Here is an 18792-nt window from a genome sequence, read left to right on the forward strand (position 1 = left end):
ATCAGCATAGGTTCCCTCAAGTTTCCTCAACTCAGATGCCTACTTTCCATCATTGTCTGGGAGGTGAAAATTACATGGCTGGGATGTAGGCTGTCCTCCAATCTGACTAACTCCAGGGATTCCTACTTGCTATTTCAGTGGAACTAGCCTGGAAGTGCTCACAATTAACACCGGTTAAACCTTCATCCTGATATCTTTCAGTCTTCTCTGTTTGTCCCAGGATGACCACAGTTCTGTCCTAATTCCTTTTTGTTTTAAACCACTCTACATTCACACTAAGTCACAATTTTGTCTTGTTTAAGGGGGAATTCTGGAGTTAGAAATTTTCTGACTTATTCTTTCCATCTTTCCAATATTCTCTCTCTACAGCATATTAAAGAATGTGCCAATAAAAGATTTATTGACAACCTTGTTAACATGGAAATCCTATGAGTATGAGTATTTATTCCCTCATCATTCAAGGACAATTTTGAGGCTCATCTTCAGAAAGTTGATATATTTTTCAGTTGCAGAAATACATGAATCCATAAATATCTAAAGAGGTTGACATCTGGGTTAGTATGGAGTAAATCCATAACAAAGAAATCAGAGATACTTGAACTTTTATCATTCCCAGAACAGTTTTCTCTTCTTAAGATAGGGATATGTCTAATTTAATCCACTATTCCTTATATTTATAACCCTCTACTACCCATTATTTGGAATAAGATAAGGATTATTTATCCTAAACAGAATTTTTAAGAATCTACAGGGTTGTACACTTCTTATCTTTGTCCCCATTCTCCCTCTTAATCCCAATCCCTAGCATAATAACAACCCCTAGCAAAAAAAAATTCCTTACTAGGAAAAAACTGCCCCAAATCTACCCCTATGTGTCAATATAATAATTTCTCTGTAATCAAAAATCACAAATGTAAAAAGCAAAGATATACAGGTTTTGTTTTTTCTTATTCATGTGGACATTTGCCATTAATAGCACCTGATAATATTTATCTACCATTTAATATTTACAAAATATGTGACATATATCTTTTGATGCTCATAATGCAGATGGTAGAAAATACAGACATCATCATCCTTATTTTGCAGATGAGGAACCTGAGGTTCAGAGAGATTGTCATTTGACATAGTTATATATTGGAGGTGGTACTTGAACCCCGGTTTCATTAGGCAATAGGCCTTAACTGCCAACTTCAATAAGTATAGATACTTTTTTATGGATGATGTTTGAAGGAGATAAGTCACTGTGATCTAGGTATTCTTGCAACTATTTCCCTTTCCCTTAATTTTCATCTCTTCCTGATAGTTCTGGACTCTTGATTTCTCATGATAACCATAGTAAGAGTAGTTATTTTTGGAGTGTTAAAAAAAAAACAGAAAAGGTCACTTTAGGGAACAGTGAATTCTAACAAAGGAATAATGAATATATGCCAGGAATGCTTTAAAATAAGACATATTTGAAGTAGGGATTGAATTAGATTGCCTTTGTAGTCTCTAACAAATATCTAATTCTATAATTCTAGACAGGACTATTAAAATTTATTTTCCTTTGTCCCTTAATTCCCACATTTTCTAGATATTATAAACTCAAGTGTCTTATATTTCTTGTAATATCAGTTGTTTTAGTAATATCAGTTATTAATCTAGTAATATCAGTTATTAAAAATGGAAAGAGTTTTATTGAGGGATAGCAAATTGAAATTCAGATGAAGTTAATGTTTAAATTGAAGTAATATTCAGGATAGGGATTGGATTAGATGACTTTTTCAGCCCCTTCCAAATGTATAATTCTTTGATATTATATGATTTTAGGTAGGGACTATTCAAAAACCACTTTGTACTAGACTAATTATCTGTAACCAATACTAGCAGTACTATGTAATGATACCATGGGTCAACTGCAAAATGGACATTTTCATTATGTTTGACTGGAAACGAACACCTTTAAGTGACAGAATATACCTGTGCTTTTATAAGATAGATTCCAGTTTTCTGTTCAGAGTCAATAAGAAATGATATAATTCTGTGACTGATTATTTTCCTCTTTTTTGTAACTTTTGGTAAGCAAGGCCTCCAGAAAGAAAATGGATCCAGACCATAAAAGCAAGTAGATGTCTACAAAAAAAGGAAAAATATTAGAGATACACTTCATCGAAGACATTCTTTTGGTGCCTCTAGTAAGAGCTTATGAGCTTTTGTGTTCTCATGTCTTGATTTGATTTTGAAGGCCTATTGTTTCAATAAGGTCATTCTTGATTAATATTGTGCAATTCATTTCTAGAATTGCTCATTTATGGAATTTCTGAGATACTATGAAGTGCATCCATTAGTAAAGTTGAAATCACTAGGACAATTATATTTTCTATTAGAAAGAACTGCTATTTAAATAATTATAATTAGCACCTTTTAAATAATCATTCCACAATTATATTTCTTACCTTCTTTTAATACAACAGTTTACCTGGCTCAGGGTCTTGTTTTTGTCAAAAGTGATAGCAATAAAATCATCTAAAAATCATAAATTACAAAAAGAGTAAACATGATTGACATTTCCATGTGAGTTCCTAGCAGTTAATGAAATTTCATTTTTAAATCATAAGCATGTCTTTTAATGATTAATTCATAACCTTTCATAGAAAATTATTAGTTTAAACATATTATATATCATGTTATTTTATTCTTAGTTTTAAAAATTGTTAATCAAATGCATGAGTAAAATTTACCTTCAAATTGTTCTTTGTTAGCTAAACATCTTTCTTGATACCACAGTTTTGCTCTCTCATAATCTTCCTATTAAAAATAGAAAGATTTTATCTAGCAGTTCAATAGATTTGAAAGGTTATAAACAAAATCACAGCAAGTCTCCTCCTCAAGATGCTTTAGTATAACTGGGGGAGCCAACAGACTCCAACTCCAGGAACCCCCAAGTGGTTCAATACAACTGCAAGCAAACAAGCATTCTCCATTGGCAAGATCTCCAGGTGCTTTAGTTTAGCTCCAAGCAAATAGGCATCCTCAATTAGGCAGACCACCACATGCTGTGACAAAACAGACGTCAACTATTTGGGTAGATAAGTAGACAGGCAGCTATCAGTATGCACACCTACCTCAACATGCTTCAGCCCTGGGTAAACAAGCAGCCTCCAGAGGCAATGTGCTTCAGTGTAGTACTAAGTAAACAGAAAAACTGCCCACTGGACCTCAGCATATGCCAGACACTATCATGAGAATCCTGGATCAACAGCAAGGAAATTCCAGACCTCTATAGCCTCTAGTGACAGCCAATCCCCACTACATCCCCTTAGCACAGAACCAGAGACGAGGATACTTCATAGGCCTCAGGACAACATCAGTGAGAAACTAGGTATGTAGCCAAGGCCTGTAGCCTTTGGTACAAGAAACCTGAAACAGTACTCATTCCACCTTGAAAACAGAAGGAAGGAAAAAAGGAGGAAAAGGAAGAAAAGAAAGAAAAAAAGAAAGAGAGAGAGAGAGAGAGAGAGAGAGAAAGAGAGAGAGAGAGAAAGAACCCTAGAGAATATCTAAATCTAGCCCTTTATACTATTAACTTTTTGATCTTTGACAAAGATGCACTGCCTCCAGCAGACAGGTTTTATAACCCACTAGAAGGGCAGTGTCCAGTGAAACAGCTCCACTATCTTTAGATAATTGCCAGGTGATGTAGAGAGATCCAGAAAGTGGTGAATGGAAGGGACCAGATAGGTTAACTGTTTGGCGGAGAGGGTTTGCTTGTATCTTCACAGAGGGAGAAGGAATCAGATGGGTGCCCAAGAGCCATATTCACCATGTCCATCAGAGATGGAGGCAGACCCTTGAAACAAAGAAGACCCAAGAAACATCAGGTGGTTCTGTTGCTGAGTGTGCCCACCACTGAAAGAGCATGGCAGTTTATGGCATTTGACTCATGGACATCAAAAATTATAAGACTTGAAAACCCTCAGGAATCATTAGATTTTCTGAGAAATAATAAGACTGTTGCAGGACTTAAAAAACTTGTGGGCATCAATGGATTCCTTGACACATGAAGCAATGGACAATAGATTGGCTTTGGACTATCACTTGGCTGCTGAAGAAGGCGTATGTGTGACTGTTGTTTACATACTCTCCTTTTAGGACTTCTGGAAATCCTTTACAACATCATGTTGATTTATATTGTTTGTTACATCAATACTTGCATGTACAATTCATGTTTGTTACACCACATTGAGCCTGCAATGACTGTAGGAAGAGTCATCACTAATAGCCTGTGCATTATTGCTATGTGCTTGTGTATGTAATACCTCCCATACTGATGGGTTTGTGCATACCTGTTTCTAATAAGACCCTTCAGCCCAGAAACCCACTAGCAATCCCCACTTCCCTTTGGTGCTTTTCATCTCCCTTCCTGAGATGTCAGGGAGGGTGTGATTATCTCCTTTTTAGTGCTTTCACCTCCCTTCCTGAGAAGTTGGGGGGGGGGAATGTGATCACCTCCTTTTTGAGGTTCTCACCTCCCTGAGAAGTCAGGGATGGCGTGACCACCTGTGTTCTAAAACAAAAGAAAGTGGGAGATGTAAAGGTTTGAAAACTGAGTTGCACTGAGTCCAAGCACTTGAGGCTAATTGCCAATTGGACAATACTTTGAATTACATATGTTTGGAGAATGACCTGGTCCACCATCCTGTGCTGGCTTGATCTGTGGAGGTATATAGTGAATGAAAGGAGATATTGGAGGAGATAAGCGGGATCATTCTTTGGCAGTGGGGAGAGAGAAAGAAGGTGTGGAGATTCCTATATCTATTCCCCTGACAGCGACCCCAAAAGACCAAGAATAAAGACTTTTGCTTATCCTGACTCCAGCTGATTCTAAGGTATCCAGGGTACTAACACAGTCATTACACTTACCCTTTCAAAACCACAAAAGTTTGCTCTTGAAAACTTCTAGAAGGAAAAAAAAAAGATAACATAATTATTTCTCCAAATGAGAAAGTATCACAAGAAATGGGCAATCAGGGAGATAGGGGCTTAATCTATCTCAAAGTGAGGCTTATCAGGCAATTATCAGGAAATTAATTTCTGGAATAACTCCCCTATCCTTTTTTTGCTAATCTCTTTCATTCTGGCTAACTCTGTGAGAAGCTGAGAACCTACTAAGAAAATTATTAAAATAGTCCCTTGGCAAGTATATCTCTAGGTACTTTTTCCTCTCTTACCTCTTCTTCCTTCCTACTACTCAACATTGTTTCTACTCCCTTTTAATCACTGCAGACACTAAATTTTTCTGACTACTATCTTGTTTTCTACACCCTGAAGTTAATGTTTCTTTTCACTTTCATAGAGCTTACTTTCTCAGAACAAGAGAAGTATTACTGCACATTTGTGAAGCATAACTGAATGAGAACAACAAAATGATAACAGGCTCTCAGAATTTCAATCACCATCTGATTCAAACATATGTGATTGAGAATCCTTTCTAGAGTAGTGATAGTGGTCAGTTATCTGTACCCCAGAAGAAAACTTCCAGTGACAGAAAACCAACCCAATATTCTCCAAGGAAGCTCTTTAGAAGATTCTAATTCTTAAGAATCAAATCAATTCTTTGGAAAATTAAGTAAAAAAATCCCCCCCACACCTTGTACTCTCCCTTCTCCTTATCCCCTACTGCCCTTATTCTGTCTTTTGGGACTGTGCAATACAAGTTCATTTCCCATTCTATATAATAGTCTTTCAAATAGTTGACTCTATAGAGATCTTGTTTACTCTGAATCTTCCCATCTTCAGACCAATCATTTATAGTTCATTCAGCTAATATGTCTATGAAATGATTTATTTCATTTTCTTTTGAATTCATTACCTTACTCCTTGTGATTCTCAATTTATTACATTATTTTCGTAGTATGATAAATATATATATGTATATACATATATATATACATATATATATTATCTTCTCAATTGTTTTTCTCAGTGAGTCAGAACCAATTTTATTCTATGAGACACCACAAATAATATATCATGTATATATTCACTTAATGTCAGGGAGATATTTAAAATCAATGTCTACAAAGTTGAAACACATACTATTAAACTCTTCTTTGGATAACGTAGATCTTCACTTATAAAAAGACCCAATGAGGTGAGAAGTATTAAATGGTGATTTGTTAAAACAACATCCACAAATGTAAAATCGAGACAGTCTAAAAGAGGAAAAATAGCAATAGAAGTTGTCATAAATTTATTTATTAAAGGACAATATGTTTTAAGTAACTGGGATTTGCTGTCAGAGCAGCTGAGTTTAAATTTTGACTGTGTGCCTTGAACAAATCAACTAATCTTCCCAAGTCTTCCTAGAGCTTGGAAATGAGGGTATTGGACTAAATGGCATGTATAGTCCTTTAAAACTCTAAAACCTGTTTACTATAATTTCCTGAATAATTCTTGGCTCTAAAATATCCCTGTTATCATTATGGCAATGAAGAAAAGGTCACATTTAGAGTAACTGTTAACACAGTGCAATCCTAGGGATTAAATTCTACTATTGAGCATTCAGGAGTCACAATGTGCCTTATTATTTACTTTCTTCAGAGATGCTAGGTGGCTTCATAAAAATATGAGGTCCCATGCCCTTTAAAATTTAGGATCACAGAATTTAGAAAAAGACACCTCAAAGAGCATCACATATAGTCTCCTCATTTTACTTATGGAAAACTAAGACTAGAGGGATGAAGGGTCTTGCCTAAGTTTGCCTCAAAAGAAGGGCATAAGGGAAATACTTTCTAAAGACTTGGTCAGAAAAAAATCACCTTCTGATAATGCAGAGCAAATATTTTCTGTTAAATTGTACCATGAAGTGCCATTGTCATCCCAAAATCCAGAATAGGTCAAACCTAAGTAGACACCTAAATAAGAGGAAAAAATGATATCTAAGAAAGATTTAAATGAGACAAACATTTAAAATTGTAAAAAAAAAAAAAAAAAGCATCAGTTCTGAATCAATTTTAAACAAATTTATAGTGTTAGGTCATTAGGCCGAACTTCTCTGATCTACAAGAGGGTCATTCAGTCTTCATTATATTCCTCCATTTTTGAGGGGAAAAATAAATACATTTCTTCTTTCAGCTTTCCTAATAGGAACATGATATGGATGAATATAGGATTTTCTTCTACAATATACTGAATGTGGAGCAATATAATCATTGTTCACACTTTTACAATGCTTTACAATTTACAGAATGCTTCCCTCACAACAACACTAAAGACAATGAGATAGATGGGGCAAATATTATACAGATTTCACAGATAAAGAAATTATGAATCACAGAAATAAACCAACTACTCATGGTCACAAAGCTGGTAAGGAGCTGAGTAACCTCTGGTTTAACTCTGACTAACATTTGCAAAATACTGTTATTGCCAGTCATATTTAATATTTTAATGGGATCTTTGATCTCATTAAGGTATAAATACCTTGCAACCCATCCTACCTTTTTATCTTTTTTTATCTTTTTTTTTCCTGTCTTCTCACAGAACTTCCACAAAAGAACAGGGAAAGATAGAAAATTTCCTAAATTCCTTAAGAAAGACATTTGTATTAAGTTTTAACTTGTTTTCTTCTCAGTCTTTTAAACCATTTGGAAATCTGAATTCTAATCTCATTATTTAGATGAAACTTTCATCTCTACACTTGCCAATGATTTCTTAATTGTCAAAAAATAAATGTTTTTTTTCCTAATTCACAACCCTTCTTACTTTCTGAAGTATTTGATAAAGTTAAACAACTCCTTTTCCTAAATATTACTTCTTCTCAAGACTGTCATGATACTATTCTCCATTTTTCCCCTTATGTCTAACAAATTCTTATCCACATCATTAATAATAGCTAAACAACCACTGAGCGCTACTTGCATTGAAAAATAATTCAATTTAAAAGCATAAACTTACCTTCATAAGTGTGATCACATACAATACCAACTATTACAACATCATTAGCACAGGGGCATTTTGCTATCCTAATTTTTTTCACGTGTGGAATCATCTTAATAAATTGACTATGACTTATTGGCTCCCCAAGTTGCCACTGAAGGATAGGTTCTGTGAAACAATCAAATTTTGATGTTAAATTTATATTTGTGTTTATTAAAAAAGGCAATATTTTGCCATCTACTTTTAAAAGCTTTTATGGGGCAATATGTTAACTACATGGAGAACATTTCTATCTACATGCCCCATAGACATTTCAAATGCCACACATTCAAAGCTCTTTTTCATTGTAAAAATACTCCCTCTTCCTGATTTCATTATTTCTATAAGTGTAATAAAAATCTATATTTTGACCACCAATATTTTTCAAGTAATATTCTATAACTTAGAGTCAACAAAAAGTAAAGTGTCCAAAAAACTAAAGTTGAAAATCAATCAAAGAGCTATCAAAAATGCAAATTAGTTGTGAGCAGGCTATGACACACTTCAGAAATATTCAGACACAAGGGAAGTGCTTAATAAATGTTCAATGACTTGACTTAATAGCACTAGAATTGGAAAAAAGTAATTATGTCACATGGTGGTGAAAACAGGAAGGGATAAGTTTAATTTTCTGTCTTAGTATAAAAATCACTTTATTCCACAAGTATTATTCAACAGAAGTTTTCACAACTATCTTATCAGAGTCATTGCTGCTAGATGGAACAGTGGACAGAGTACTGACTTTGAAGTGAGAAGGAACTGAGTTCAAATCCCAGACATTTAACATTTACTAGCTGTGTGACCCATGGGCAAGTCACAACCCCAATTGCCTCACTAAAAAAAGAAACAAACAATAAATATAAAATTCTTGCACCATGTTTGATATGATTCTTTTGATACTAAGATAAGTTTTCAAGTTTTCTGTTCTGAATGCCCTAAGCTGTTGAGAAGTCAATTGGTTTCCCTTAGAGAAGAGTAAAATTAATTGGGGATCCTACCAGAACCTTCTTCACCATCTGGGACTTATCATTTATAATTCTATTTACATAAATACAATAATTTAATGAGATAGCTATGTGACTTCCAGCAAGTCACTTTCCCTCTGAAAAAAAAAAAAAAAAGAATGTGGGAAGGGGAAAGGGAAAGTTGAGATAACTGATTTCTGAATTTCCTTTCCACTTTACCATTCTATATGTCCATGATTAATACTCATAGATAGGATAGAGGATAGGTTTCAAGACAGGAAGACCTGAGCTGAAATCTAATTTCAGAGACTAGCAGTGGGTGGCTCTGAGAAAATACTCTCATCTTTGGCTGTCTTTGTTTCCTGATTTATTAAGAGGGTTCAACCAAAAGACTTAGCTTGTAGGGTTTATTGCGTGGACCAAATCAGTACATAAAGTCCTTTGCAAAATTTAAAGCATTATAGAAAATGTTAGCTTTTATTATTTTGATTCTATCACTACTCAGAGTAAAACAAATAGCACTGCACCTTATTGCAAATCTCATTAATGAAGTCTCAGACTGTTACTTTTGTCTCATTTTTACCTCGGACAAGATCCAAAAGTGTTCCTTCAGTAATATAAGTAGTTAATCCTTCTTGTAGTGAAATACTTACAAACCATTCTTCTATTGGTGCAATATCTATATGCAAACAAAGAGTAAATAATTCATATAAGCAATGGCAACAAGTGAAATTGTATATAGTATGTTAACATAATAAATGTCCTATGATTTCAGAAAGGCCTGGAGAGACTTACATGACCTGATGCTAAGTGAAGTGAGTAGAACATTATGTGACTGTCAACTCTGATGGATTTTGCTCTTTTTAAGGTGAATCAGGCCAGTTTCAATAGACTTGTAATGGAGAGAGTCATCTATATCCAGAAAAAGAACTATGGGGACTGAACATGGATCACAGCATAGTATTTTCACCTTTTTTATTATTTGCTTTTTTTCTTTTGATCTGATTTTTCTTGTGCAACATGATAAATGCAGAAATATGTTTAGAAGAATTGCACATGTTTAACCTATATTGGATTACTTACTGTCCAGGAGAGAGAGTGTGGGAGGAGGGAAGAAGAAAAAGTTTGAACACAAGGTTTTGCAAGGGTGACTGTTGAAAATTATCTTTGCATGTATTTTGAAAATAGCTATTATTTTTTTAAAAATGATAAATGGCCTAATTGAGATGTCAACTTCATTCTTAAAGAAATCACCTTTAAATATGGCATCCCCATATTTTCAAGATGGAAGAAACTTTTTTTGTAAGATATAGTTTAACTGACTACTTATAGATGATGAAATTAAGACAGAAAATTAAGTGATTTTAAAATGTCACACAGATGGTAAGTGGTAAAGCCAGAATTTGAACCAAGATTCAGTAATTCCACATCTGTTGCTCTTTCTATTATACCACACTACATCTTCTCATAGATGTTTGTGTATAGAATTGTGGAAGAAAGGAACAAAAATGATGTGTTGTTGATCCCAGAACTCTATTATTTGCAATTTGGTCGTTATTTCTCTTCTGGAGCTCCCATGATAGTCTACAATATTAGTCTCCTTCATACTGGAATATCTGAATGTGTGATAAAATCATTTGAAAAGGTATATATATCTCAAACTCTCCATATTTCCTTCACATACAAAATAAAGTTATGCCTCAGGGAAAACATAAGACAGGTGGGAAAAAAGTAAGACTTGGGGCAGAACGGGGATTGTCTTGGGATGAAGACCTGGAAGAATGGGGTTTAACAGGTCTAAAATGTAAACCTAAATGTAAACCCTTCAGCATGTAAGGATCCCTGGGGCTAGTTGGTTTAGCCCCAGGTCAGATCTGATTCTAAGAAGATTGAGGGAACCTCTGTGGATTAGGAATGCCTGGCCCAGTTGAGCTGCAGAGACATGGTCAGAGCAAGAAAGCACTAGTGTACTTTGTGAATACAAAAGCAGTGGGGCAGAGACTCTGCAGGCAGCAGCTACTTAAATCGAGGGTAGAGTACTTGGTTTGGGGTTACAGACCTGAGGGAAGAAACTGAAGTGAATTGAGAGGTACTATCTTCCTCATCCCAGGATTAGAGATGCTGACACTAATAAAATCTCTTCTCTTCTCTCTCTCTTTCTCTCTCTCTCTCTCTCTCTCTCTCTCTCTCTCTCTCTCTCTCTCTCTCTCTCTCTTTCTCTTTCTTCTTCTTCTTCTTCTTCTTCTTCTTCTTCTTCTTCTTCTTCTTCTTCTTCTTCTTCTTCTTCTTCTTCTTCTTCTTCTTCTTCTTCTTCTTCTTCTTCTTCTTCTTCTTCTCTCTCTCTCTTCTCTCTCTCTTTCTTTTGTTTTGCTTTTCCTTTTCCAGTCTTTTCCTATTTTTTCTTATTCTATGTTTAGTTTTAAATAACTTTATAAAACGTTTGCAAAAGAAAAAAAGATATATAAGAAGTGCTTATTTTTGTAGAATCACAAAATTCTAGCATTGGAAGTTTAACATTTTTTGTTACCTAAAGCAAGAATATCCTCTACAAGCTAACAAGGGGGATTTCAGTTATTACTAAAATACTTCCAGAAATCATAAAATCACTCCTTAACAAGACTATCTATAACACTTTTTGTATAGCTCAAACATGAGTTTATTTACTTAAATTGAGCCTAAATCCATACAATTTTCATCTCTTGATCCTAATTCTGACATCTGTGACCAAGTAAAATATGACAATTTCATTTTTTAATTTACAACCTTTTGTATACTATATTCTTCCCCCAACTATGCTTCATGATACCTTTTTAATTTTAGTTCTTCCAGATTGTTTTTTTTAAATACTTTATATATGAATTTCCCCTCATGCCTAAGATGGATTCCTTTCATTCCTACCTTTTGGAATCTTTTATCTTCTTATTTTGTGTGCATGAAGCCTTCCTTGATATAACACAGGCCCCTCACATTTCTTATTAGTATTCTATTCTTTCTGAAATTTGCCCCCCAATTTTTCTCCAATAATTCAATTGGCCTTTTTACCTTTCCTTTCCTTTATCTTTTTGGCTCCTTAGACCACTCAGCTAACATGTAGATAAATAATTTGAAAAGCGAGCATGAACAGGATTAAAGTCCTGTTTGTAACATACTAATAAGATCCTTGAGTGAAAAAAAATGATTTTTGGTTTCATCTTATGCCTAACATATATTACACAATTACAGATTCTAAACTGGATGAATCCAATCTATACTTGAATTTCCTTGGATCAAAGCATTTCTGAGAATACCTACATAATTCACAATTGACCCATAATAAAATATTCCTATTATTGTATATATATATATATATATATTCTTCTGTTCTGCTCACTTCATTTTTCATCAGTTCCTATAAATCTTTCCAGGTTTTTTCTGAAATCATTCTACTCTTTGTTTCTTATTCCACAGTAGTATCCCATTATATATTTCAATTTGTTCTATCATTGTCCATTTATTGGACATTACTTCAATTTCCAATTCTTTATCACTGCAAATTAAAAAAAAAACTGCCATAAATATTTTTACACAAATAGATTCTTTCCCTTCTTTTTGGATCTCATTGGGATACAGGTTTAGAAATGCTATTAGGGATCAAAGGGTAAAAACAATTTTACAACTTTTTGGCTACAATTTCAAATTACTCAACAAAATGTTTGGATCAATTCACAACTGAACCAACAATAAATTAGTGTTCCAGTTTCCCACATCCCTTTAAACATTTATAATTTTCTTTTTCTGACATCTTAGCCAATCTGATAGGAGTGAGGTATGCACATCTTTGATTTCATCTGAAAATGGCCTGTATGTATCCTTCGACTTTTAACAATTGGGGAATGTCTTTATATTTTTTATAAATTTGACTCTCTTCTCTATTTGAGAAATGAAGCCTTTATCAAAGACACTTATAAAGATTGTTTCCAAGTTTTTTGCTTTCCTTCTTATCTTGATTGCATTGGTTTTGTTTGTTCAAAAGTTTTAATTTTAGTTTTAGAGATAGAAATCTCTTGTTTGATCAAGAATTTTCCCCTTTCTTGTTTGGTTATAAATTCTTCCGTTCTCCATAGACCTGAGAGGGAAACAATGCCTTATTCTCCTAATTGAGTTATGGCCTCAACCTTTATGTCTAATTCAACTACTTATTTTGGCCTTATTTTGGTATATGGAGTGAAATGTCTTTATCTCCAAATCTAAGTTCTGTGGATTTCACAAACATTATGTTATCTAGGTAAACATTAGATTATCATGAACATTTACAATACTGTGTATTGTATACTTGTTCTATTCCACTGATCTACCACTCTATTTCTTAACCAGTGCTAGATTGTTTTGATTAATAGAATTTGAGGTCTAGGGCAATCAGGTCACCTACCTTCATTTTTTTTTTATTAATTCCTTTGATGTACTTCCAAAGTTTGTTCTTCCAGATAAATTTTGTTAAGTTTTTCTAGATTTAAAAAATAATTTTCAGTAGTTTGTCATAGAATGGAATAAGTAAACAATTTAGGTAGAACTGTCTTTTTATTTTTATTATATTGATTTGGCCTACCCTATTTTCCCAGCTGCTTAATTGTTTCCATTTTATTTATGTGGACAAGGTTTTACAATTATGTTCATATAGTTCATGGGCTTGTCTTGGCAGACAAACTCCCAAGTGTTTTATATTGTCTACAGTTATTTAAAATAGAATTTCACTTCTATCAGTTGCTGATGAATTTTATTGGTAACACTCAGAAATCCTGATTATTTGTAGATTTATTTTATATTCTGCAAATTGGCTTGTTAATTTTTAACTAGTTTTTAATACACATGTAAATATATACATATCCTCACATACAAATGCACACATATCTTTCTTATCCCTGCTGACTCTTTGCTTTAATTCTGCTCCTAACTTGCCGTGCTATTATTTAACCTCTCTCTACCTAGGGATGTTAGGTTCTTATTAAGTGCTAAAGAGATGAGATATTAGGTTCTTACTAAATGCTAAGTCGGTACTTAACAATTCTCTAGTTATGGCCTTTACAGGGAGTTTTACCCCTTTGAATTTCTGGGGAGGAGCTTAATGTTTAAAAGGAGCAAGTTCGTTGGTAGAAGTAATCTTCCCACAAGCCCTTGCATTATCCCATGCCCATTCTCTGGGAGGATAAAAGAAGACACCATTGAGCAAGGAGAGGGTCTTGTCTGGGCCAGAGTTGGGGCGGCTCTATGGAGGAAGAAGAGTCTGGCTGAGAGATTGAATTGAGACAGTAGATCTCCTCCCAGAGAGCGATCGGCATTTTCTGGAGACAACAGGATTTTACATAGGGATCCCTCTCTTGTCTTCTTTGTGTATCATCCCTCCCCTCCTTATTTTTTTATAGAGTTTGGAGAGTACTATATCATTAATAATATATATGCATTCCTGATGTGAGGTTTTCAGAACTTCATGCCTTCTTCCACCCTCTGTCTTCTGTGTCTATTCTTCTGCACTTCATTTGTATGACATAATTATTAGTTTTTACTTTTAACTCTGCTGCAATCTTTCCTTTGAGCTATTGTATTGATGTCAATCTTAAACATATGCTGTAAATTTCCCATGCTAAAAAAAAAAATTTAGACATGTTGAGTTTCTTGAAATTGCTCTTTGATATTGGCTCTTATATGCTAAATTTTCTAGTAAGTTTGGGTTTGATTTATAAGGAAGTCATGAAAATCTGCAAGTTCATTGAATGTCCATTTTTTTTCTCATTCAATATTATAATTTTGCTAGATATATTTTTGGCCACAGGCCTAGTTCTTTTGATTGTCAGTAGATATGATTTCAGGACCTACAGTCTTTAATTGTGGCTGCTGATAAGTCCTGTGAAATTTCAATTGTAGCTCTAGCATATTTGAATTGTTTTTTCTCGTTTCTTGCAAAATATTTCCTGTGATCTGGGTTTTTTGAAATTTGGCAATAATGTTCCTACCTATATACCTCAAAGGATCTCATTGAGGTGGTAATCAGCAAATTTTTTCTATTTCTATTTTTTCCTCATGTTTTATCACTTCAGGACAATTTTTTTGAATTATTTCTTGCATTACTGTGTTAAATACTTTTTTTTGGTCACCACTTTCAGGGAAGTCCACTTATGTATCCTTATATATTCTCTTTTCCCTGTCACTTTTCTTGTTTCACATTCTGTTCTATTTTTTCATTCTTTATAATTGGTTTTATTATTTCTTAGTCTCTCATAGTTTCACTGGCTTCCTCTTGCCCAATTCTAATATTCAAAGAATTATTTTCATGTCTGAAACTCTGTACCTCCTTTTCTAGTTGGTTTACATTACATAATTTTTTTTCTTGAATTTTTAAAAAGTTTTTCCTCAATGTCTCTCATTTGACTTTTAAACTCTTTTTTGACTTCTTCAATAAATTCTCTATGAGCAGGGAACCATTTCACATTATTCTTTAGGGTGGAAGCTTTTTCTTTTTATTATTTTGGTGTTCATTCTCCTCTGAGGATGAACCCTGGTCTTCCCTGTCCCCACAATATGGTGAGATTTTTCTTCTTTGTTGGCTCATTTGTTTTTTTTTAATAAGAGATATTCTTGTTAATCTTGGGTTTGGGGATGGTATTTCTGACTTCACTTCAGCTCTCCTCTCTGACCAGGAACCCCAAGCCAAAAGCTTCACTCTCTAAGAAGTGCCCACAGCCAGCATTGTCTCTCCCCACTGCTTCTGCACTCACCAGGTAGTGGTTTCTTCTTGCCCAGTGCCATATCTTTGCAGCATACCTGGTCCTGGCTCTTAATCAGCCTAGGTTCCCTTAGGCTTCCCAAACTCTGATCACAGAAAAGTAAAAATAGTCAGGAAAATGAAAGTTTCTATGGTTATTGCTGAGAGCTCCAGTCACATCCAGATAGCCCCAGGATTTTTCATCTAATGTTTAGGTGGAGCTAATCTGGAACTATTTGCACTTTACATAAGCAAATCCCTGCCTTAGATCTTTCTTCAAATCTTCTGAGTTGTATCAGGAGAACCCCTGTTCTATCCCAAGTTTTCTTGATTTTTCATGCATCTATGTTTGCCTTGAGGTGCAAATGCGTTCTATTTGTGGAGGGAATTTGGAGAGCTTGAAATTTACCAACCTTCTCTACCATCTTCCTAGAACACGCTCCATAACTAGATTTTGTTTCTGATTTAAGATTCTCTAAATATTTCAGCAAATGATCTGCAAAGATTGATAGTTTTGTTTCCTCATTCCCTATTCTAATTTGTTCAATTTCTTTTTCTTTTCTCTTATTGTTATACTTAACATTTCTACTTCAGAACTGAGTAATACTTGTGATAATGGTCATCCTTGCTTCACCATGGATCTTACTGGAATAGCTTCTAGGTTATCCACATTACAAATAATGCTTGCTAAATGGTTTTTAGATAGGTACTACTTATCTTTCTAAGAAAAACTTCATTTATTCCTATGCTCTCCTAAGCAATATTCTTAGGGACAAATGAATTTACAAGTGACAAAATAAGCACCCATTCTTTTTAGTTTATTTTTCTTCATTTATTGAGATAATCATGACTTCTGTTGGCTCTGTGACTGACATGATCAATTATACTAATAATTTTCCTAATATTGAACCAGTTCTGCATTCCTGATATAAATCTATCCAGTCAGTTGATGATATATTGGTGTAATCTTGCTAGTATTTTATTTAAAATTTATTTATTTTATTTTAAAATTTTTTGCATTAATATTCATTAAGGAAATTGTTCTATAGTTTTCTTTCTCTGAATTGGCTCTTTTTGTTTACATTCTATTTCCCTATTTGTATCATAAAAGGAATTTGGTAGGATTCTGCCTATTTTTCCAAATAGTTTATTTGATATTAGAATAAATCATTCTTTAATTATTTGGTATAATTCACTTATGAATTCATCTGTCCCTAAGAATTATTTCACAGTTTATTGATGGCTTTTTAAATTTATTTTTCTAAAGTTAGGGTTATTTAAGTATTTGATTTCATCTTCTGTTAACCTTGTAATTTTTAAAAAATATTAATTTATTTTGTGTATATTGTCAGATTTATTGGCATATAATTAGGCAACATGATTCCTACAACTATTTTTATTTCCTCTTCATTTATGGATGAATTCACAAATTTTGGTAGGGGTAAATTTTTATTTAAAATCAGATTAACTAATGTTTTTTCTATTTTATTGTTTCCCCCCTAAAACCACCTCTGTTTTATTTATTATTCAATAATTTTCTTACGTTCAGTTTTGTTAATCTATTATTTTCAGGATTCCCACTTTGATGCTTAATTAGGGATTTTTAATTTTTTTTCCTTTTTTTAAAGTTACACATCTTATTCATTGGTCTGCCTTTTTTTGTTTCATTGATACAAGTATTTCAAGATATAAATTTTCCCCTAAGTAATGCTTTGGCTGCATCACATAAATTTTGGTGTGTTGTCTGGTTATCATTCTCTTTAATGAATTTATTTAATGGTTTCAGAAATTTATTTTTGTACCCACTTATTCTTTTGTATTATTTAGTTACCGATCATTTTTAATCTACATTTTATCTATATTTTAATCTATCATGACTCTGTGCTTAATGTAAGCATTATGATTTGAAAGGATGCATTTAATATTGCTGCCATTCCACATTTAAGGTTTTTATGACTTATAATCAATTTTTGTTTCAGCACCATATACTGCTGTGCTTTCTCTCCCCAATTAATTTTCTCCAGAGGTGTATCGAAAAAAATCTAACTTTACTAAAATTCTATTCCTTAACTTATTTTTGGTCAGATATATCTAGTTCTAAAAAAGTAAAGTTGTAGTATAGTATATATAAGTATAGTTTTAATTTTATTTGCTTCTACAAATCATTTAACTTTTCCTTGATGCTATACCATATGTTGCATTTATGTTTAGTATTGTCATCATTTTATTGTAGTATCTTTTAGTAAAATTTAGTTTCCTTTCTTATCTTTTTTATTAAAGCTATTTTTACTTTTGTTTTGCCTGATATGATGATTGCTACCCCGCTTATTGTTGTTTTTTAATTTCAGTTAAAGTATAATGGGTTCTATTTTAGTCCCTTATCTTTTGTTAATATTTTCCCCAAAACAACATTTTTTGGTAATCTTTGTATTCTACAATTTTCTCCATTCTTCTTTTATCTTCTGCCTTTTGAGTACAGCAAGCAAGTTGATATAGGTTAATATATACAAATGGGGCAGCTAGATGGCTAAGTGGATAGAGCATGACCCTGAAGTTAGGAGACCCTGAGTTCAAATCAGTCTCAGACACTTAATACTTCCTGGCTGTGTGACCCTGGGCAAGTTACTTAACCCCAATTGCCTCAACCAAAAAAAAAAAAAAAAAAAGGACAATCCTTTTATGTATATTTCCATATTTGCTATGTTATGCAATATATATAATCAGACCAAAAGAGAAAAACCACAAAAAACAAACAAACAAACAAAAAAAAACAAACAAACAAAAAGCTGAAAATATTATGCTTCAATCCAAATTCACTCTCCATAGTTCTCTCTCTCTGGAGGTGATTAGCATTTTTCATCCTAAATCTATTGGAATTGCCAATGTTGAGAATCACCACAATGTTGAGAAGAGCCAAACCCAGCATAGTTGAGCATCACATAATCTTTTTTAATATTCAGTGTTCTCCTGGTTCTGCCCACTTCTCACAGTATCAGTTCATGTAGGTCTTTCCAGACTTTTCTGAAATCAGCCTTCCAGGACCTTATTTTTACTTATATCTTTGTAAACAACAACAAATTGTGAGATACTGTATTTTAATCCCTTCTATTTCTTTTCCTTTTATTGACA

The 18792-nt window shown here is 33.4% G+C and overlaps 1 protein-coding gene across 2 annotated transcripts in view; it reads right to left on the reverse strand.

Moving 5' to 3' along the window:
* CATSPERB (cation channel sperm associated auxiliary subunit beta) overlaps positions 1-18792 on the reverse strand; it is a 124814-nt gene that overhangs the window by 70654 nt on the left and 35368 nt on the right. For both annotated transcript variants that reach the window (XR_012486431.1, XM_074289619.1), the window contains exons 6-13: positions 9511-9606; positions 7942-8091; positions 6804-6899; positions 6082-6197; positions 4906-4941; positions 2724-2790; positions 2462-2508; positions 1963-2115 (exon numbers count right to left, since the gene is read on the reverse strand). Coding sequence is in view for 1 of the 2 variants with exons in the window: in XM_074289619.1 (XP_074145720.1) it covers positions 1963-2115; positions 2462-2508; positions 2724-2790; positions 4906-4941; positions 6082-6197; positions 6804-6899; positions 7942-8091; positions 9511-9606 (761 nt within the window). In the remaining variant the exon portion in view is untranslated. The remainder of the gene's footprint in view (positions 1-1962; positions 2116-2461; positions 2509-2723; positions 2791-4905; positions 4942-6081; positions 6198-6803; positions 6900-7941; positions 8092-9510; positions 9607-18792) is intronic.

The sequence above is a fragment of the Sminthopsis crassicaudata genome, chromosome 2 (genome assembly GCF_048593235.1).
Source record: "Sminthopsis crassicaudata isolate SCR6 chromosome 2, ASM4859323v1, whole genome shotgun sequence".
Taxonomy (NCBI): domain Eukaryota; kingdom Metazoa; phylum Chordata; class Mammalia; order Dasyuromorphia; family Dasyuridae; genus Sminthopsis; species Sminthopsis crassicaudata.